The sequence below is a fragment of the Salvelinus fontinalis genome, chromosome 3, assembly GCF_029448725.1.
Source record: "Salvelinus fontinalis isolate EN_2023a chromosome 3, ASM2944872v1, whole genome shotgun sequence".
Taxonomy (NCBI): Eukaryota; Metazoa; Chordata; class Actinopteri; order Salmoniformes; family Salmonidae; genus Salvelinus; species Salvelinus fontinalis.
The window spans coordinates 32606207-32625462 of record NC_074667.1 but is presented as its reverse complement, the minus strand read 5'-3'; the positions used below and the strand labels follow the sequence as shown (position 1 = coordinate 32625462).

At 44.3% G+C, this 19256-nt stretch overlaps 1 protein-coding gene across 2 annotated transcripts; it reads left to right on the top strand.

The window, feature by feature from the left end:
- Positions 1–282: 282 nt before the first annotated feature.
- On the top strand, positions 283–19247 carry p4htmb (prolyl 4-hydroxylase, transmembrane b). Of its 2 annotated transcripts, XM_055912720.1 has the most exons (10): positions 283–752; positions 1045–1457; positions 5284–5365; positions 5587–5777; positions 13225–13321; positions 13482–13644; positions 14193–14378; positions 14693–14783; positions 15309–15432; positions 16502–19247. In XM_055912720.1, the coding sequence occupies exons 2-10, from the start codon at positions 1086–1088 to the stop codon at positions 16744–16746; spliced, it is 1551 nt and encodes a 516-aa protein (XP_055768695.1). In that variant the 5' UTR covers positions 283–752; positions 1045–1085; the 3' UTR covers positions 16747–19247. The 2 variants fall into 2 exon arrangements, with proteins under 2 accessions (XP_055768695.1, XP_055768696.1); XM_055912721.1 differs by having other exon boundaries at positions 283–1457.
- The last annotated feature ends 9 nt before the right edge of the window (positions 19248–19256 follow it).

The window sequence follows — 19256 nt, the reverse complement described above, 5'->3', positions numbered from 1 at the left end:
TGATTTGTTCAACACTTTTTTGGTTACTACATGATTCCATATGTGTTATTTCATATTTGTGATTTCATCACTATTATTCTACAATGAAAATAGTAAAACATAAAGAAAAACCCTTGAATGAATAGGTGTGTCCAAACTTTTCACTGGTACTGTATATGTATGTGTATTTGTATAAATTATTTTAAATATGAACACATTTAAATGAACACGTTTATAGTGTCAAATTATAGCCATGGTATAAAATGCATATTCAACTCGGGGCTCGATGCATTCTCTGGAAAATAATGCAACTCCGCGGATGGTCAGTACCACTCTGCTAGCGCGTTGTGGAACACAACGTTCATTATTTTCCATTCAAGGAATTATCCGTTACATACTGTATATTTTGAATGAGTTAACCACCTTGCAATGTTTTGAAATGCGGGCTTTTATTTTTAAGGTTTCGCATTACCATAGAGAGGTGACATTATCGTTAGTGCTGCTAGCAAAATAGTAGTGTACAGTAGTTGTCAGGGGAATGGCGTGTTGTCCGTCTCAAAACAAACGCCACGAATATATTTGTGGCAGAAATGAGAGGTCGGACGCATATTTTTATTTTTTTTCAATGTTAATATATGATCACTGCACCAAAAACCTTCGAATGTGTAAATCGCACACCTTTTGATATGGCTCTTCTCCCTCTATTTTTGGAGGTACGCAGCACGGACTGCTGAAACCGCAACGTGAACAAGAGACGTTGGATGCAGTCTCCTGTAAGTGTGATATGTGTAGCTAGCTAACGTTACTGTGAATTTAACCAAAGTACCGCTAAGCTTCACGTTTCGTCGCTTATTGATTTATTTTACAGAAAATAATAACATTAACTAGCTAGTTGACATGTACTGTAACGGAGAATGTGGGTTGTATCACTATGCTATGATAATGATTGAGTCTGGGCAGTATGGATTGTGCACTCATGCGGTAACTTTTATGACTTAACGTAGCCTACCAGAAAGAACTGACTGCATTATTTAACACGTCAATTGACGTCTTTCTCGGTACCAGGGTCAAAAAGGTACTCAGAACAACAAACCAGCGATAAGCTTATGGTCCATCATCATATCAGGTCAAAGATGATTGAACCACAGGACCGCGACAGTGATGAACATGATGAAGCCGTTCCATTACCAACCCTACCCCCTATGCCACGAGAGCGGGTCACGTTGCAGAAGAGCAACGTGTGCTCCCGCTCTTACTTCATGGTGGTGATGGTCTTTTTTCATGTATACATCATCAATGTCATTGCGCTACTCCTCTACGTGCACTACAACAACAGCCCTGGAGAGGTACTGGCCACCCCGAACAGGGACGAGGCAAGCGGTGGAAGCAATCATCACAAGCCCCCCGAGTTCAAACAGCAACAGTCAGATTCTTTCTTTCAGCAGGACATGTACCTTCCACGCCTAGAGGGCATACGGGTGAGTTAACGCCTTGATCACACCAACAAGGTTTTGCATTTTGGTACACCAGAAGTATGTTCAAGTACAGTTGAAGTCGGAAGTTTACATACACGTAGGTAGGAGTCATTAAAACTCGTTTTTTGACCACTCCACAAAAATAGTTTTGGCAAGTCGGTTAGGACGTCTACTTTGTGCATGACACAATACATTTTTCCAACAATTGTTTACAGACAGATTATTTCACTTATAATTCACTGTATCACAATTCCAGTGGGTCAGAAGTTTACATACACTAAGTTGACTGTGGCTTTAAATTAGAGGTCGACCAATTATGATTTTTTTCAACGCTGATACCGATTATTGAAGGACCAAAAAAAGCTGATACCGATTAATCGGACGATTTTTTACATTTATTTGTAATAATGACAATTACAACAATACTAATAATGAACACTTATTTTAACTTAATATAATACATCAATAAAATCAATTTAGCCTCAAATAAATAATGAAACATGTTCAATAAATAATGCAAAAACAAAGTGTTGGAGAAGAAAGTAAAAGTGCAATATGTGCCATGTAAGAAAGCTAACGTTTAAGTTCCTTGCTCAGAACATGAGAACATATGAAAGCTGGTGGTTCCTTTTAACATGAGTCTTCAATATTCCCAGGTAAGAAGTTTTAGGTTGTAGTTATTATAGGAATTATAGGACTATTTCTCTCTATACCATTTGTATTTCAATAACCTTTGACTATTGGATGTTCTTATAGGCACTTTGGTATTGCCAGTGTAACAGTATAGCTTCCGTCCCTCTCCTCGCTCCTACCTGGGCTCGAATCAGGAACACATCGACAACAGTAACCCTCAAAGCAGCGTTACCCATGCAGAGCAAGGGGAACAACCACTCCAAGTCTCAGAGCGAGTGACGTTTGAAACGCTATTAGCGTGCACCCCGCTAACTAGCTAGCCATTTCACATCGGTTACACCAGCCTAATCTCGGGAGTTGATAGGCTTGAAGTCATAAACAGCGCAATGCTTGAAGCACAACAAAGAGCTGCTGGCAAAACGCACAAAAGTGCTGTTTGAATGAATGCTTACGAGCCTGCTGCTGCCTACCACCGCTCAGTCAGACTGCTCTATCAAATCATAGACTTAGTTATAACATAATAAACAGAAATACGAGCCTTAGGTCATTAATATGGTCGCATCCGGAAACTATCATCTCGAAAACAAGACGTTTATTCTTTCAGTGAAATACGGAACCGTTCCGTATTTTATCTAACAGGTGGCATCCATAAGTCTAAATATTCCTGTTACATTGCACAACCTTCATTGTTATGTCATAATTACGTAAAATTCTGGCAAATTAGGCGGCCCAAACTGTTGCATATACACTGACTCTGCGTGTAATGAACGCAAGAGAAGTGACACAATTTCACCTGGTCAATATTGCCTGCTAACCTGGATTTCTTTTAGCTAAATATGCAGGTTTAAAAATATATACTTCTGTGTGTTGATTTTAAGAAAGGCATTGATGTTTATGGTTAGGTACACATTGGAGCAACGATACGCACCGCTTGGATTATATGCAACGCAGGACACGCGAGATAAACTAGTAATATCATCAACCATGTGTAGTTAACTAGTGATTATGGTTGATTGATTGATTGTTTTTTATAAAATAAGTTTCATGCTAGCTAGCAACTTACCTTGGCTTACTGCATTCGCGTAACAGGCAGGCTCCTCGTGGAGTGCAATGTAATCAGGTGGTTAGAGCGTTGGACTAGTTAACTGTAAGGTTGCAAGATTGAATCCCCCGAGCTGACAAGGTAAAAATCTGTCGTTCTGCCCCTGAACGAGGCAGTTAACCCACCGTTCCTAGGCCGTCATTGAAAATAAGAATGTGTTCTTAACTGACTTGCCTAGTTAAATAAAGATTAAATAAAGGTGTAAAAAAAAAAAAAACGTCCAGATCGGTGTCCAAAAATACCAATTTTCTTTATTGTTATGAAAACTTGAAATCGGCCCTAATTAATCGGCCATTCCGATTAATCGGTCGACCTCTATTTTAAACAGCTTGGAACATTCCAGAAAACATTGTCATCTTTAGAAGCTTCTAATAGGCTAATTGACATCATTTGAGTCAATTGGAGGTGTACCTGTGGATCTATTTAAAGGCCTACCTTCAAACTCCGTGCCTCTTTGCTTGACATGGGAAAATCAAAAGAAATCAGCCAAGACCTCAGAAAAAAATGATAGACCTCCACAAGTCTGTATCATCCTTGGGAGCAATTTCCAAACGCCTGAAGGTACCACGTTCATCTGTACAAACAATAGTACGCAAGTATAACCACCATGGGACCACGCAGCTGTCATACCGCTCAGGAAGGAGACGCGTTCTGTCTCCTAGAGATGAACGTACTTTGGTGGGAAACGTGCAACTCAGTCCCAGAACAACGGCAAAGGACCTTGTGAAGCTGCTGGAGGAAACAGGTACAAAAGTATCTATATCCACAGTAAAACGAGTCCTATATCGACATCACCTGAAAGGCTGCTCAGCAAGGAAGAAGCCACTGCTCCAAAACCGCCATAAAAAAAGCCAGACTACGGTTTGCAACTGCACATGGGGACAAAAATCGTACTTTTTGGATAAATGTCCTCTGGTCTGATGAAACAAAAATAGAACTGTTTGGTCATAATGACCATCGTTATGTTTGGAGGAAAAAGGCTTGTAAGCCGAAGAACCACATCCCAACCGTGAAGCACGGGGGTGGCAGCATCATGTTGTTGGGGTGCTTTGCTGCAGGAGGGACTGGTGCACTTCACAAAATAGATGGCATCATGAGGGAGGGAAATTATGTGGATATATTGAAGCAACATCTCAAGACATTAGTTAAAGCTTGGTCGCAGTTAAAGGAAGTTAAAGCTTGGTCGCAAATGGGTTTTCCAAATGGACAATGACCCCAAGTATACTTCCAAAGTTGTGGCAAAATGACTTAAGGACAACAAAGTCAAGGTATTGGAGTGGCCATCACAAAGCCCTGACCTCAATCTCATAGATAATTTGTGGGCAGAACTGAAAAAGCGTGTGTGAGCAAGGAGGCCTACAAACCTGACCCAGTTACACCAGCTCTGTCAGGAGGAATGGGCCAAAATTCACCCAACTTATTGTGGGAAGCTTGTGGAAGGCTACCCGAAATGTTTGACCCAAGTTAATCAATTTAAAGGCAATGCTACCAAATGCGAATTGAGTGTATGTAAACTTCTGACCCACTGGGATATGAGGTGAAAGAAATAAAAGCTGAAATAAATCATTCTCTATACTATTATTCTGACATTTCACATTCTTAAAATAAAGTGGTGATCCTAACTGACTTAAGACAGGGAATATTTACTATTATTAAATGTCAGGAATTGTGAAATACATTTTAAACTCGTGTTTTTGGCTAAGATGTATGTAAACTTCCGACTTCAACAGAATTGCATTGCAGAGGCAGCTGCGGTGCGTTCTGTGTGGTGCATACGTTGGATTAATTGAACGTATGCGTCAAACTGTATAAGAAGACAGCTTGACAGAAATGGTAGCAGAAGGTGAATGTTGAACTTTTCCGCCACACATATCCAGATGATGGTGTGTAATATTTTGCAAAATGACGCTATCAGTGTGATCAAGGCGTAAGGATACCTGTGTAGTTCTGTCTCTGTTTAGCCCAGAGCTTAACCTTACAGACAGTAGTAGTCTATACTGTTCAACGATGGGCTAGTGTCTGTTGTGCTTTTCTTCTATATGAATGGTGCCATGTTGATGGTGTGAAGTTATAGTCTGTGTTTTTTTTTCACAGGTGGGCCATGTCCAGAAGTTGTCACTGGTGCCAGGCAATGTGCATGAGATGCGGACCCTGAGTCTGAAGCCCCTGCTGTTTGGTGAGAGCTCTCTCTACTAAACTTCTGCTCTGCATTGCACCCCTCAGCACCATGTTAGTGGCTGATGCTGTCATTGCTCAACAAGGTTCTGTGTTTACATTGTGTATGAAGTGTGTGTGTGTGTGCGCGTCTGTGTTTGTGTAAGTGGGTACGTGCACTCATACGTGTGTTTGGGTGTGTGCATGCGTTCAAGCGGGTGTTTACGGTGTGTGTCTCTCCAGAGATCCCAGGGTTCCTGTCTGAAGAGGAGTGTCGTGTGGTGGTGCAGCTGGCCCAGCTGAAGGGCCTGATGGAGAGCCAGGTGATGGTGCCTGAAGGACAGGAGGAGCTGACGGAGCAGCTCAACCTCAGCCCTGAGGAGATCTTCAACCTGCTAGACCTCAACCAGGACGGACAGCTACAACTCCAGGAGGTGTGTGGGTGGGCAAGCGAGGATGTGTGTCTGTGAGCAGCGTGAAGTAAGTAAGTAGTCTTGCACAAGTGCGAGCCGGAACGGCCCATAGGAGCAGGAGCCTATATCCTGTTTCTGTAGCGTGAGGTTGTTTGATGTAGTAGACCACCTGGACAGGATGCTAGTCTATCGTAAGGCCTCAAGCCCAATCTACTTAACACTAGAACCACTAAAGCAGTCTTTTTGACTGCTCATGAATAAAAATATATATTACTCTGTCATTCTTAAAGTCATTCCCCCCTTCGTCCTTTACTTTTCCTAAATAAGTCTATATAACAAACCGCCGTTGTTAAAATCTTAAAATCACAAATGGAACTGGAGTTATAACCACTTTAGGAGGACATGTCATTTTTTAAATAATTGTCCCGTGTTGCCTCCTTCTCCTGACAGTATATCCTGCCCCGCTCCATCTCCCGACAGTGGAAGGTGCCGTGCCCAGTTGATAATCACCTCGATAATTGCCTCGGAACTAAACCTAAACTATACCGAAACGAATTTCACACAAATAACAGATTAAATAAATGAAGTAAAGTATGATGGGGGAGTTGATGAGTTAGGGGAAGCGAACCATGCATAATTATGTAATCACCAATTGTGAATGAAGAACAGGGCGGGCCATTCTATTGTATTGGTATATTCCAATTGGAGGTCGACCGATTATGATCTTTCAACGCCGATACCGATTATTGGAGGACCAAACCGATTAATCGGCCGATTTTTTTATATATATTTGTAATAATGACAATTACAACAATACTGAATGAACAATGAACCCTTTTATTTTAACTTAATATAATACATAAATAAAATATATTTAGTCTCAAATAAATGATGAAACATGTTCAATTTGGTTTAAGTAATGCAAAAACACAGTGTTGCAGAAGAAAGTAATAAAGCTAATGTTTAAGTTCCTTGCTCAGAACATGAGAACATATAGAAGCTGGTGGTTCAATATTCCCAGTTCTTCAATATTCCCAGTTAAGAAGTTTTAGGTTGTCGTTATTATAGTAAGTATGACACGTCGACTATTTCTCTCTATACCATTTGTATTTCATATACCTTTGACTATTGGATGTTCTTATAGGCACTTTAGTATTGCCAGCCTAATCTCGGGAGTTGATAGGCTTGAAGTCATTAACAGCGCTGTGCTTCAAGCATTGCTAAGAACTGCTCGCAAACACAGTAAAGTGCTCTTTGAATGAATGCTTACGAGCCTGCTGCTGCCTATCACCGCTCAGTCAGACTGCTCTATCAAATATCAAATCATAGACTTAATTATAATAAACACAGAAATACAAGCCTTTGGTCATTAATATGGTCAAATCCGGAAACTATCATTTCAAAAACAAAACGTTTATTCTTTCAGTGAAATACGGAATCATTCTGTATTTTGATGAACGGGTGGCAACCCTAAGTTTAAATATTGCTGTTACATTGCACAACCTTCAATGTTATGTCATAATTATGTAAAATTCTGGCAAATGAATTATGGTCTTTGTTAGGAAGAAACACAGTTCGCAACGAGCCAGGCAGCCCAAACTGTTGCATATATCCTGACTGCTTGCACTGAACGCAAGAGAAGTGACACAATTTCCCTAGTTAATATTGCCTGCTAACATGCATTTATTTTAACTAAATATGCAGGTTTAAAAAATATATACTTCTGTGTATTGATTTTAAGAAAGGCTTTGATGTTTATGGTTAGATACATTTGTGCAACGAATGTGCTTTTTTCACAAATGCGCTTTTGTTAAATCATCACCCTTTTGGGTAGGCTGTGATTCGATGATACATTAACAGGCACCGCATTGATTATATACAACGCAGGACAAGCTAGTTAACCTAGTAATATCATCAGCCATGTGTTGTTAACTAGTGATTATGTGAAGATTGATTGTTTTTTATAAGATAAGTTTAATGCTAGCTAGCAACTTACCTTGGCTCATTGCAGCCACAAGGTCCTTTTGACGCTGCACACGTGTAACAGGTGGTCAGCCTGCCACGCAGTTTCCTCGTGGATTGCAATGTAATCGGTCATATTCGGCCTCAAAAAAAGGCTGATTGCCGATTGTTATGAAAACTTGAAATCGGTCATTAATTGGCCATGCCGATTAATCGGTCAACCTCTAATTCCAATTAGAATCTCAAAATAGCGTGTGCCATGTATCAGTCCTCCAAATCTAAGCATATGGATCAGTCTAGACTGGCCTACTTGGAGTACACAATGAGAGCATGCATAATTTACAATGACAAGAAGACCAGTACTTTCTTTGGAGAAACCATGTCACGGGATCGGTTCAGCGTTACCTTTTTTATGGCAAAGAAACAAGAACGCGACACCTGGAAAACAGACATTAGCCATGGTATCCACCGTTTTGGAACTAGTTTGTACAGAACCGCATTACATGTTACAAACCAGGAGACGACATCGCTGTTGATCAACAATTGTCTGCACAACTCCCAGGGAGGAGACAGTGCCAGGTGGCCAGATGCACTAAGACCAGAATCCAAGACACCTGTGTTGCCTGCAAGCGACGTGTTTGTGCTAAGTGTGTCGAGCAAGTGAAAGTGGCGAAGATTTGTGTTGACTTTTAGGATAAGCGATAACAGTTAATTAAATCCAACTGATGCCATTGCGTGAAGACGCACACCATGTGAGCAAGAGCTGACAATCATTTATTATTTTTGTACTGCTGTCATATCCACACTTCTATTCATTATAATGCCATCTTTGCTGTTGTGCTGATTCTCACTAGTTATCACGCACACTTGGCACTTTTAATGATGTTTAGGCTACTGATGTTTTCATCATTTGACAGCGCCTCTTGCTGATCGCGCTTCTTGTTGGCTGAGGTATTTTTATTTTGTCTTTATTGAAAGAAGCTGTTACTGTGTTCCGACACACATGCTTTCTCTTTCATTGTTGTAACAAAGGCACTCCACAAATAAACATGAACACTCAAATGTTTTTGTTTTTACATTAAAAGTTACAGCTTACAGTAACATAAACTAATGAAAATGCTATTGTGGTTTGAAAAAAGTATTATAATGTTACCTTATTTTTGCGATAGCGTATATGACATGTATTGTGTTGTGTTGGAGTCAGAATGACTGCTCATTAGCTTGAAGGGGGGTCCCTCGAGGCCAGGCGGTTCTCGTGTTAATGCTGAGTGCTAAGCAGACACTCATCGGGTCCCATTTTTTTTAATAGTCTTTGGTGTGACTCAGCCAGGGAACGAACACCTGAACCTTCCAATCTCAGGGCGGACACTCTAACCATAAGGCCACTGTGTCACGCCCTGGCCTTAGTATTCTTTGTGTTCTTTATTATTTTAGTTAGGTCAGGGTGTGACATGGGTAATTTATGTGGGTTTTGTAGTGTCCAGGGTGGTTGTAAGGTTTAGGGGGTTTATTTAGAGTAGTTGGTGTAACGGCTTGTGCTCTCCTCATCCTCAGATGAGGTGAGGAGAGAAGGATCCTCAGACCAAAACGCAGGCTTAGGGAAATAAGCCATCTTTATTATAAAATATGATGGCAACACGAAACGAAACAAAACACTTTAACAAGCTTACAAAATAACAAAACGACGTTGACGCAACCTGAACATAAACTTACATAACTAAACATAAACTTACGTACAGGAAACAGACGACATCGAAACGAAACGAAACAAACAAACGCTACAGTCCTATGTGGTACGAACATACATACAGACACAGGAGACAATCACCCACAAACAAACAGTGAGAATGCCCTACCTAAATATGACTCTTGATTAGAGGAAAACGCAAACCACCTGCCTCTAATCAAGAGCCATACCAGGCAAACCAAAACCAACATAGAAACAGATAACATAGACTGCCCACCCAAAACTAACGCCCTGACCATAAACACATGAAAACAACATAAAACAGGTCAGGACTGTTACAGTACCCCCCCCTCAAGGTGCGAACGCCGGGCGCACCAGCACAAAGTCCAGGGGAGGGTCCGGGTGGGCAGTTGACCACGGTGGTGGCTCCGGCTCAGGACGCTGTCCCCACACCACCATAGTCACTCCCCTCTTCTGTCTACCCCCTCCACTGACCACCCTAAAACTACTTTCCCCTAAATAAACAGCCAGCACCGGGACAAGGGGCAGCACCGGGACAAGGGGTAGCACCGGGACAAGGGGCAGCACCGGAACAAGGGGCAGCACCAGGATAAGGACCAGCACCGGAATAAGGGGCAGCACCGGGACAAGGGGCAGCACCGGGACAAGGGGCAGCACCGGGACAAGGGGCAGCACCGGGACAAGGGGCAGCACCGGGACAAGGGGCAGCACCGGGACAAGGGGCAACACCGGGACAAGGGGCAACACCGGGACAAGGGGCAGATCCCGGCTGAAGGACTCTGGCAGGTCCTGTTTGGACGGCTCTGGCAGGTCCTGGCTGGACGGCTCTGGCAGGTCCATGCAGGCTGACGGCTCTCGACGCTCATGGCAGACTGACGGCTCTCTACGCTCATGGCAGGCTGACGGCTCTCGACGCTCATGGCTCTCTGACGGCTCTGGCTGCTCATGGCTCTCTGACGGCTCTGGCTGCTCATGGCTCTCTGACGGCGCTGGCTGCTCATGGCTCTCTGACGGCTCTGGCTGCTCATGGCTCGCTGGCGGCTCTGGCTGCTCATGGCTCGCTGACGGCTCTGGCAGATCCTGTCTGGTTGGCGGCTCTGGCAGATCCTGTCTGGTTGGCGGCTCTGGCAGATCCTGTCTGGTTGGCGGCTCTGGCAGATCCTGTCTGGTTGGCGGCTCTGGCAGATCCTGTCTGGTTGGCGGCTCTGGCAGATCCTGTCTGGCTGACGGCTCTGGCAGATCCTGTCTGGCTGACGGCTCTAGCGGCTCCTGTCTGGCTGACGGCTCTGTAGGCTCATGGCAGACGGGCGGCTTTGCAGGCTCATGGCAGACGGGCGGCTTTGCAGGCTCCTGGCAGACGGATGGCTCAGACGGCGCTGGGGAGACGGATGGCTCAGATGGCGCTGGGGAGACGGATGGCTCAGATGGCGCTGGGGAGACGGATGGCTCAGATGGCGCTGGGGAGACGGATGGCTCAGATGGCGCTGGGGAGACGGATGGCTCTGGCCGGATACGGCGCACTGTAGACCTGGTGCGTGGTGCCGGAACTGGAGGCACCGTGCTAATGATAAGCACCCTCCTACTAGTGCGGGGAGCAGGGACAGGGCACACTGTATTCTCAAAGCCTACTCTATCCCTGATGCGTGGTACCGGCACTGGTGACGCCGGGCTGAGGACAAGCACATCAGGATTAGTAGGGGGAGAAGATACAGGTTGTACAGGGCTCTGGAGACGCACTGGTAGCTTAGTGCGTGGAGCCGGAACTGGAGGCACCGGGCTAGATACACGCACTACAGGGAGAGTGCGTGGAGGAGGAACAGGGCTCAGGATACGCACTGGTAGCCTAGTGCGTAGTGTATACACTGTAGGTACTAGGCTGGGGCGGGGAGGTGGTGCCGGAAATACCGGACCGTGGAGACGTACTGGCACTCTTGAGCATTGAGCTTGCCCAACCTTACCTGGTTGAATGCTCCCGGTTGCCCGACCAGTGCGGGGAGGTGGAATAACCCGCACCGGGCTATGTAGGCGAACCGGGGAAACCATGCGTAAGGCAGGTGCCATGTATGCCGGCCCGAGGAGACGCACTGGAGACCAGACGCGTTGAGCCGGCCTCATGACACCTGGCTCAATACTCAATCTAGCCCTACCAGTGCGGGGAGGTGGAATAACCCGCACTGGGCTATGCACTCGTACAGGAGACACCGTGCGCTCTACTGCGTAACACGGCGCCTGCCCGTACTCCCGCTCTCCACGGTAAGCCTGGGAAGTGGGCGCAGGTCTCCTACCTGCCCTTGGCCCACTATCTCCTAGCCCCCCCCCAAGAAATTTTTGGGAATTACTTACGGGCTTTTTTGGCTTCCGTGCCAGACGCGTTCCCTCATAGCTCCGGTTCCTCTCCCCGGTAGCCTCTGCTCTCCTCAGTGCCTCCACCTGTTCCCACGGCTTTTCGGGCTTCCAGCCACGTCTCCTTGCTGCCTCCTGAAACCACCGCTCCTGGGCTTTAGCTGCCTCCCTCTCTTCCTGAGAACGGCGATTTTCTTCTGCCTTAGCCCAGGGACCTTCTCCATTCATTATCTGTTCCCATGTCCAGAAATCCTTGTTTTCCTGTCCCTTACTCCGTTTCGTTTTCCCTAACCGCTTGGTCTTAGCGTGGTGGGTGATTCTGTAACGGCTTGTGCTCTCCTCATCCTCAGATGAGGTGAGGAGAGAAGGATCCTCAGACCAAAACGCAGGCTTAGGGAAATAAGCCATCTTTATTATAAAATATGATGGCAACACGAAACGAAACAAAACACTTTAACAAGCTTACAAAATAACAAAACGACGTTGACGCAACCTGAACATAAACTTACATAACTAAACATAAACTTACGTACAGGAAACAGACGACATCGAAACGAAACGAAACAAACAAACGCTACAGTCCTATGTGGTACGAACATACATACAGACACAGGAGACAATCACCCACAAACAAACTGTGAGAATGCCCTACCTAAATATGACTCTTGATTAGAGGAAAACGCAAACCACCTGCCTCTAATCAAGAGCCATACCAGGCAAACCAAAACCAACATAGAAACAGATAACATAGACTGCCCACCCAAAACTAACGCCCTGACCATAAACACATGAAAACAACATAAAACAGGTCAGGACTGTTACAGTTGGGTTTATGTTTAGTATAGTTGTCTAGCTGTGTCTATGTTGTGTGTAGTTGTCTAGGAAAGTCTATGGTTGCCTGAATGGGTTCCCAATTAGAGACAGCTGGTTTCTGTTGTCTCTGATTGGGAGCCATATTTAAGGTAGCCATAGGCTTTAGTTTGTTGTGGGGAATTGTCTATGTCTAAACGTTAGTAGCGTGTGTGTGTGTGTGTGTGTGTGTGTGTGTGTGTGTGTGTGTGTGTGTGTGTGTGTGTGTGTGTGTGTGTGTGTGTGTGTGTGTGTGTGTGTGTGTGTGTGTGTGTGTGTGTGTGTGTGTGTGTGTGTGTGTGTGCACTTTCGTTTTGTAGCTTCACGGTCGTTTGTTGTTTTGTTAGGTTGTAAGTGTTTTGTTTCGTTTTGCCTTCTTCTATAATAAAAGAAGATGGCTTATTTTCCACGCGCTGCATGTTGGTCCTCACTCTCTCCTCCACACGATCGTGACACACTGAGTGGAGTGTACACACATCATTAATCATAGTGTGGTGGTACTGGGGCAGCAAATGTATCAATTTATTTTGTTCCTTTATAATGGATCAATAAACATGTATTATCTTCTTGATGTGTGATTTATGCATGTTCCTGGGCCTTCTACAGATATTGACACATTCACGAGTGAGGGATGGGATCTGGCTGACACCAGAGAATCTGAAAGAGATCTATGCTGGACTGAAGGCTGACCCTGACGGTAACGGTAAGAGACTGTCATTCTCGACACGGGCCTCTTTGTGATAGTTAGGCCCCTCTGTCTCTAAGCATACAGAGATAATCTTTTCAGGCTGCTCATATTGGATATCTGCGTCTGTATGTGACCCACTTTGTGCCTGTAAGTGACATCTTTGTGTCTGTGTTAGGCTTGCTGAGCCTGGAGGAGTTCAGGCGTCTGGGCAGTGATGCGTTCCAGCGTTTCTTGCAGCAGCGCGGGGTGAAGAGCAGCCAGCTGGTCAGGAACAGCAGACACACCTGGCTGTACCAGGGACAGGGGGCACACCAGGTTCTCCGAGACCTCAAGAAGAGGTGAGGAGAACATCATTGTCAATTGTTGCCCTGGCCTCTTCACTTGCCCTTCTCTCTCTCCTGGCCCCTCTCTCTCTCTCTCTCTCTCTCTCTCTCTCTCTCTCTCTCTCTCTCTCTCTCTCTCTCTCTCTCTCTCTCTCTCTCTCTCTCTCTCTCTCTCTCTCTCTCTCTCTCTCTCTCTCTCCTGTCCCCTCTCTTTCTCTCTCTCTCCTGGCCCCTCTCTCTCTCTCCTGGCCCCTCTCTCTCTCTATCTCTCTCTCTCTCTCTCCTGGCCTCTCTATCTCTCTCTCTCTCCTGGCCCCTCTCTCTCTCTCTCTCTCTCTCCTGGCCCCTCTCTCTCTCTCTCCTGGCCCCCCTCTCCTGGCCCCTCTCTCGCTCTCTCTCTCCTGGCCCCTCTCTCGCTCGCTCTCTCTCTTTCTCTTGGACAAAGCCAAGTATGTTCAAACACATTAATAAACGGTTGGAGTCAAACACCATGGTCAAGGTTATCAGAATCGGATGTTAAGGATTTTTGTCCCTCTTTCTCCCCCTCCCTTTGTCCTCCATAGGGTGGCCCGTCTGACCCGGCTGCCCTCTGCGTTGGTGGACCTGAGTGAGCCCCTCCAGGTGGTACGTTATGAGCAGGGGGGCCACTACCACGCCCACCACGACAGCGGCCCTGTCTACCCTGAGACCGCCTGCACGCACACGCGCCTCGCTGCCAACACCTCCACACCCTTCGAGACCTCCTGCAGGTGAGAGAGAGCTGTGTTGAGTCAGCCAGCGCCTCGTCCTTGGCCTTGTTTTGACAATGCTGTATAGGGGAGAGTCTGGATAGACACCCTTCAGATTAAGATGGTTAGATTGAGTGAAAATGTAGTGTAACGTCTGTGTACTTTAGGTTGATGTGTTTGTGATAGACTGTGGTGGATGGCTTTGTGTAACTTAGCACATATCAATATATCAGGTAGTTTGTGACTAAGGCTTACATTTCCATGGTGGGGTTGGTCTGTGTGCGGATGTGTGTTCCAGTATGTGTCTGTATTAAATGTGTGTGTTGCACACCCAGGTACATCACCGTTCTCTTCTACCTGAACTCTGTTGAGGGGGGCGGGGAGACCGCGTTCCCTGTGGCAGACAACAGGACCTATGAGGAAGTGGTGCGTTATGGTCTGTCTGTGTGTGTGTTCTTGTGTGTTTATATTAGGGCTGGGAATTGCCGGGGATCTCACAATACGATATTATCACGATACTTAAGTGCCGATACGATATGTATTGCAATTCTATTTGGATTGCGATTCGATACTTTGATTTGATTGCGATTCAACGTTCCAAACATATTGTTAACCATATGTCTGCTGCAGAGGGATGAGAAAACACGTTTTGATCGGTCATGGAAATAAAAGTGCTGAAAATAAATTGTCTTCCTATTTAAAAAAGAAGATGGAGGACAAGCTATGAAGAAAAAATTCTGGAGTTTTAGTGCAGGTATAGCCAACTAGCGCAAAAATAATATTGCGATATTGTCAAAACAATACGATATATCGTTAACAAAATCGATATGTAATTGTATCGATCCCCCCCATCACTAGTTTATGTATCTATATTAAACATTTGCATGTTTGTCGGTGTCCCGATATGTTTTTCTCAACGGGATTAATGAGTGATTGTGTTTGTGTTTTCAGTCTCTGATCCAGAACAATGTGGATCTAATGGACACTAGGAAGAACTGTAATAGGAGCAACCTGAGGGTAAAGCCTACTAAAGGGACAGCCGTGTTCTGGTACAACTACCTTTCTGACGGACAAGGTACAGACTGTACACAGTACTACCTCACACATAGCACGGCCCTTCTATACTGAACAAAAATATAAACGCAACATGTAAAGTGTTGGTCCTATGTTTCATGAGCTGAAATAAAAGATCCCAGAAATGTTCCTTACGCACAAAAAGCTTATTTCTCTCAGATTTTGTTTACAAATTTGTTTACATCTCTGTTAGTGAATATTTCTCATTTGCCAAGATAATCCATACACCTGATAGGTGTGGAATATCAGGAAGCTGATTAAACAGCATGATCATTACACAGGTGCACCTTGTGCTGTGCACAATAAAAGGCCTCTAAAATCTGCAGTTTTATCACACAGCACAATGCCACAGATGTCTCAAGTTTTGAGGGAGACAATTGGCATGCTGACTGCAGGAATGTCCACCAGAGCTGGTGCCAAATAGTATAATGTTAATTTCTCTACCAAAAGCCACCTCCAACGTCGTTTTAGAGATTTTGGCAGTACATCCAACCGCCTCACAACCGCAGACCACGTGTAACCATGCCAGGCCAGGCCTCCACATCCGGCTTCTTTACCTGCGTGATTGTCTGACACCAGGCACCTAGATAGCGTATAAAACTGAGGAGTATTTCTGTCTGTAATAAAGCTATTTTGTGGGGGAAAACTAATTCTGGATGAGCCCCTGCCCAGTCATGTGAAATCCATAGATTTTGGCTTAATGAATTTATTTAAATTGACTGATTTCCTTGTGACTGTAACTCAGTAAAAACATTGAAATTGTTGCGTGTTGCATTCATATTTTAGTTCAGTATATAAACACACTAATACACCTTAATTACTGCCCCTCAGACAGGCTACTCAACCTATTGTACACACATAGCAATTGACCCCATTTCATTCATTCACTGCTGTTCGGGTCCTTATTTAAAAACTGTAGTCTGTTGTTTTGATGAAGGTTAGGCCCACTGTTGTAGAAACACATTGAAAGAGATTCCGCCTACTCGTCCACATGGTAGTTATCAGTTCTACTGTTATCAGAGCTGCTGTTGAATACACATAATGTACTAACTGCTCTCTGTTACACACAGGCTGGGTGGGGGAGCAGGATGAGTATTCTCTGCACGGCGGCTGTGTGGTCACCCGCGGCACTAAGTGGGTGGCCAATAACTGGATCAACATCGACCCAGACTACCAGCGCCAGGCTCGCTACCAGCAGCTGGTGTCACAGCAAGGGGAAGAGGACGAGGGGGAATATGAGGGGGAGGGGGAGCAGCCTCAGTCTCAGCCCAGCCCTGAACAACTGCAAACTGCTGACTCCCATCAGGAACTGTAGCTGTACTGCTGTAGCCTAGAAACCGAAAAACAATGACCTCCCCTTAGGTCCACTAATTACACTAGTTCCAATCTCAGAAGAGTTATGGGTGGTTCAGACATTGTAGTTAGTGGGCCTAGACTTCCCCCACCCCTCTTCAGCCTAAAGCTACCACAAAGATACCTCACTACCCACCTCCCCAACCTAACTTGACTCTGCCATGCTGTGCACAACCTCCCATGACGACACCTCTGCGGCCAGTACATAGAGAGATATTTGATATTCAGGGACTGTGGTCACTTTGGATTTATGCAACTGAGAAGGGGTCTAATGTTGTTGTTCAGATGTCCTTGTTTGTTCACTATTAGTTGTGTTTCCTCAGCTGAATTTATGCATACTTCCAAACTTTGTTTACGTTATATACTTATGCACAATTTTACCTTCTGTGTGTCACAAAGCATTAGTGTTATATTTTTTTGTGAGTGAGACTGGCGCTCTGATACACACATTGCGGAGGGGGGGGTTGACTATGCTACTACTTGCATGTACGTACCTTCATATGAGCTGTTAGGCTAGACTTTATACAGGTTTTTAGTGTGTCATGATAGCCATAGACGACTTTATAGACTGTGTCAGCTGTAATCCTCGTTTTTATTTTTAGCTTGACGATGTCTGTCATCACCCAAAGACCTCCCCATCCATGTGACGAAGCATGTTAACTGTTATTTAAGTATTGCACAAATTTACTTCATTATTTTATTTGTTAGTTTGTTTATTTATTCTACATTCTTTATGTATATACAGTACCAGTCAAAAGTTTTGACACACCTACTCATTCAAAGGTTTTTCTTTATTTTTGCTATTTTCTACATTGTAGAATAATAGTGAATACATCAAAACGAGGAAATAACACAAATAGAATCATGTAGTAACCAAAAAAGTGTTAAACAAATCAAAATATATTTTTAATTCTTCAAAGTAGCCACCCTTTGCCTTGATGACAGCTTTGCACACTCTTGGCATTCTCTCAACCAGCTTCGTGAGGTAGTCACCTGGAATGCATTTCAATTAGTTGTGTTACGACAAGGTAGGGGTGGTATACAGAAGATAGCCCTATTTGGTAAAATACCAAGTCCATATTATGGCAAGAACAGCTCAAAGAAGCAAAGAGAAACAATCTATAATTATTTTAAGACATGAAGGTCAGTCAACACGGAACATTTCAAGAACTTTGAAAGTTTCTTTAAGTGCAGTCCAAAAAATCATCAACACTATGATGAAACTGGCTCTCATGAGGACTGCCACAGGAAAGGAAGACCCAGTGTTTCCTATGCTGCATATGATAAGTTCATTAGAGTTACCAGCCTCAGAAATTACAGCCCAAATAAATGCTTCACAGAGTTCAAGTATCAGACACATCTCAACATCAACTTTTCAGAGGAGACTGTGTAAATTAGGCCCCCATGGTTGAATTGTTGCAAAGAAACCACTACTAAAGGACACCAATAAGAAGAAGAGACTTGCTTGGGCCAAGAAACACGAGCAATGGACATTAGACTGGTGGAAATCTGTCCTTTGGTCTGATTAGTCCAAATTTGCGATTTTTGGTTACAACTGCCGTGTCTTTGTGAGATGCAGAGTAGGTGAACGGACCTCTGCGTGTGTGGTTCCCACTTGAAGCATAGAGGAGGAGGTATGATGGTGTGGGGGTGCTTTGCTGGTGACACTGTCAGATTTATTTAGAATTCAAGGCACACTTAACCAGCCTGGCTACCACAGCATTCTGCAGTGATACAGTACGCCATCCCATCTGGTTTGTGCTTAGTGGGACTATCATTTGTTTTTCAACAGGGTATTGAACCAACACACCTCCAGGCTGTGTAAGGGCTATTTGACCAAGAAGGAGAGTGATGGGGTGCTGCACCAGATGATCTGGCCTCCACAATCGCCCGAACACAACCCAATTGAGATGGTTAGGGATGAGTTGGACCGCAGAGTGAAGGAAAGCAGCCAACAAGTGCCCAGCATATGTGGGAACTCCTTTAAGATTGTTGGAAAAGCATTCCAGGTGAAGCTGGTTGAGAGAATGCCAGGACTGTGCAAAGCTGTCATCAAGGCAAAGGGTGGCTACTTTGAAGAAACTAAAATTTCAAATATATTTGGATTTGTTTTAACACTTTTTGGTTACTACATGATTCCTTATGTGTTATTTCATAGTTCTGATGCCTTCACTATTATTCTACAATGTAGAAAATAGTAAAATAAAATAAAAACCTTGAATGAGTAGGTGTGTCCAAACTTTTGACTGGTACTGTATATATGTATTTTTGTGTCACTTGCATCCATTACTTCTCATCCTACTACAGGTATTGAATTTCTATTGATTTGAAGTATTATTTATTACTTATTTATTCCAAATGTTTCACTTTCCACGTTGTGTTGTTCACCTTGTTTGATGTTTGTTTCAAAATGCACTGAATCACTTTCCTCTGCTCCAAATAAAGTTTACTTTAGATTTTGAATTATAGAGA

What these genes read in the sequence shown, in the direction of transcription:
- p4htmb (XM_055912720.1), top strand. Translation starts at nt 1,086, where the DNA reads ATGGTCCATCATCATATCAGGTCAAAGATGATTGAACCACAGGACCGC. An exon ending in CACGCCTAGAGGGCATACGG is followed by an intron (nt 1,458 to 5,283) that starts GTGAGTTAACGC and finishes TTTTTTTCACAG; the next exon opens with GTGGGCCATGTCCAGAAGTT. An exon ending in CTCCGAGACCTCAAGAAGAG is followed by an intron (nt 13,645 to 14,192) that starts GTGAGGAGAACA and finishes TGTCCTCCATAG; the next exon opens with GGTGGCCCGTCTGACCCGGC.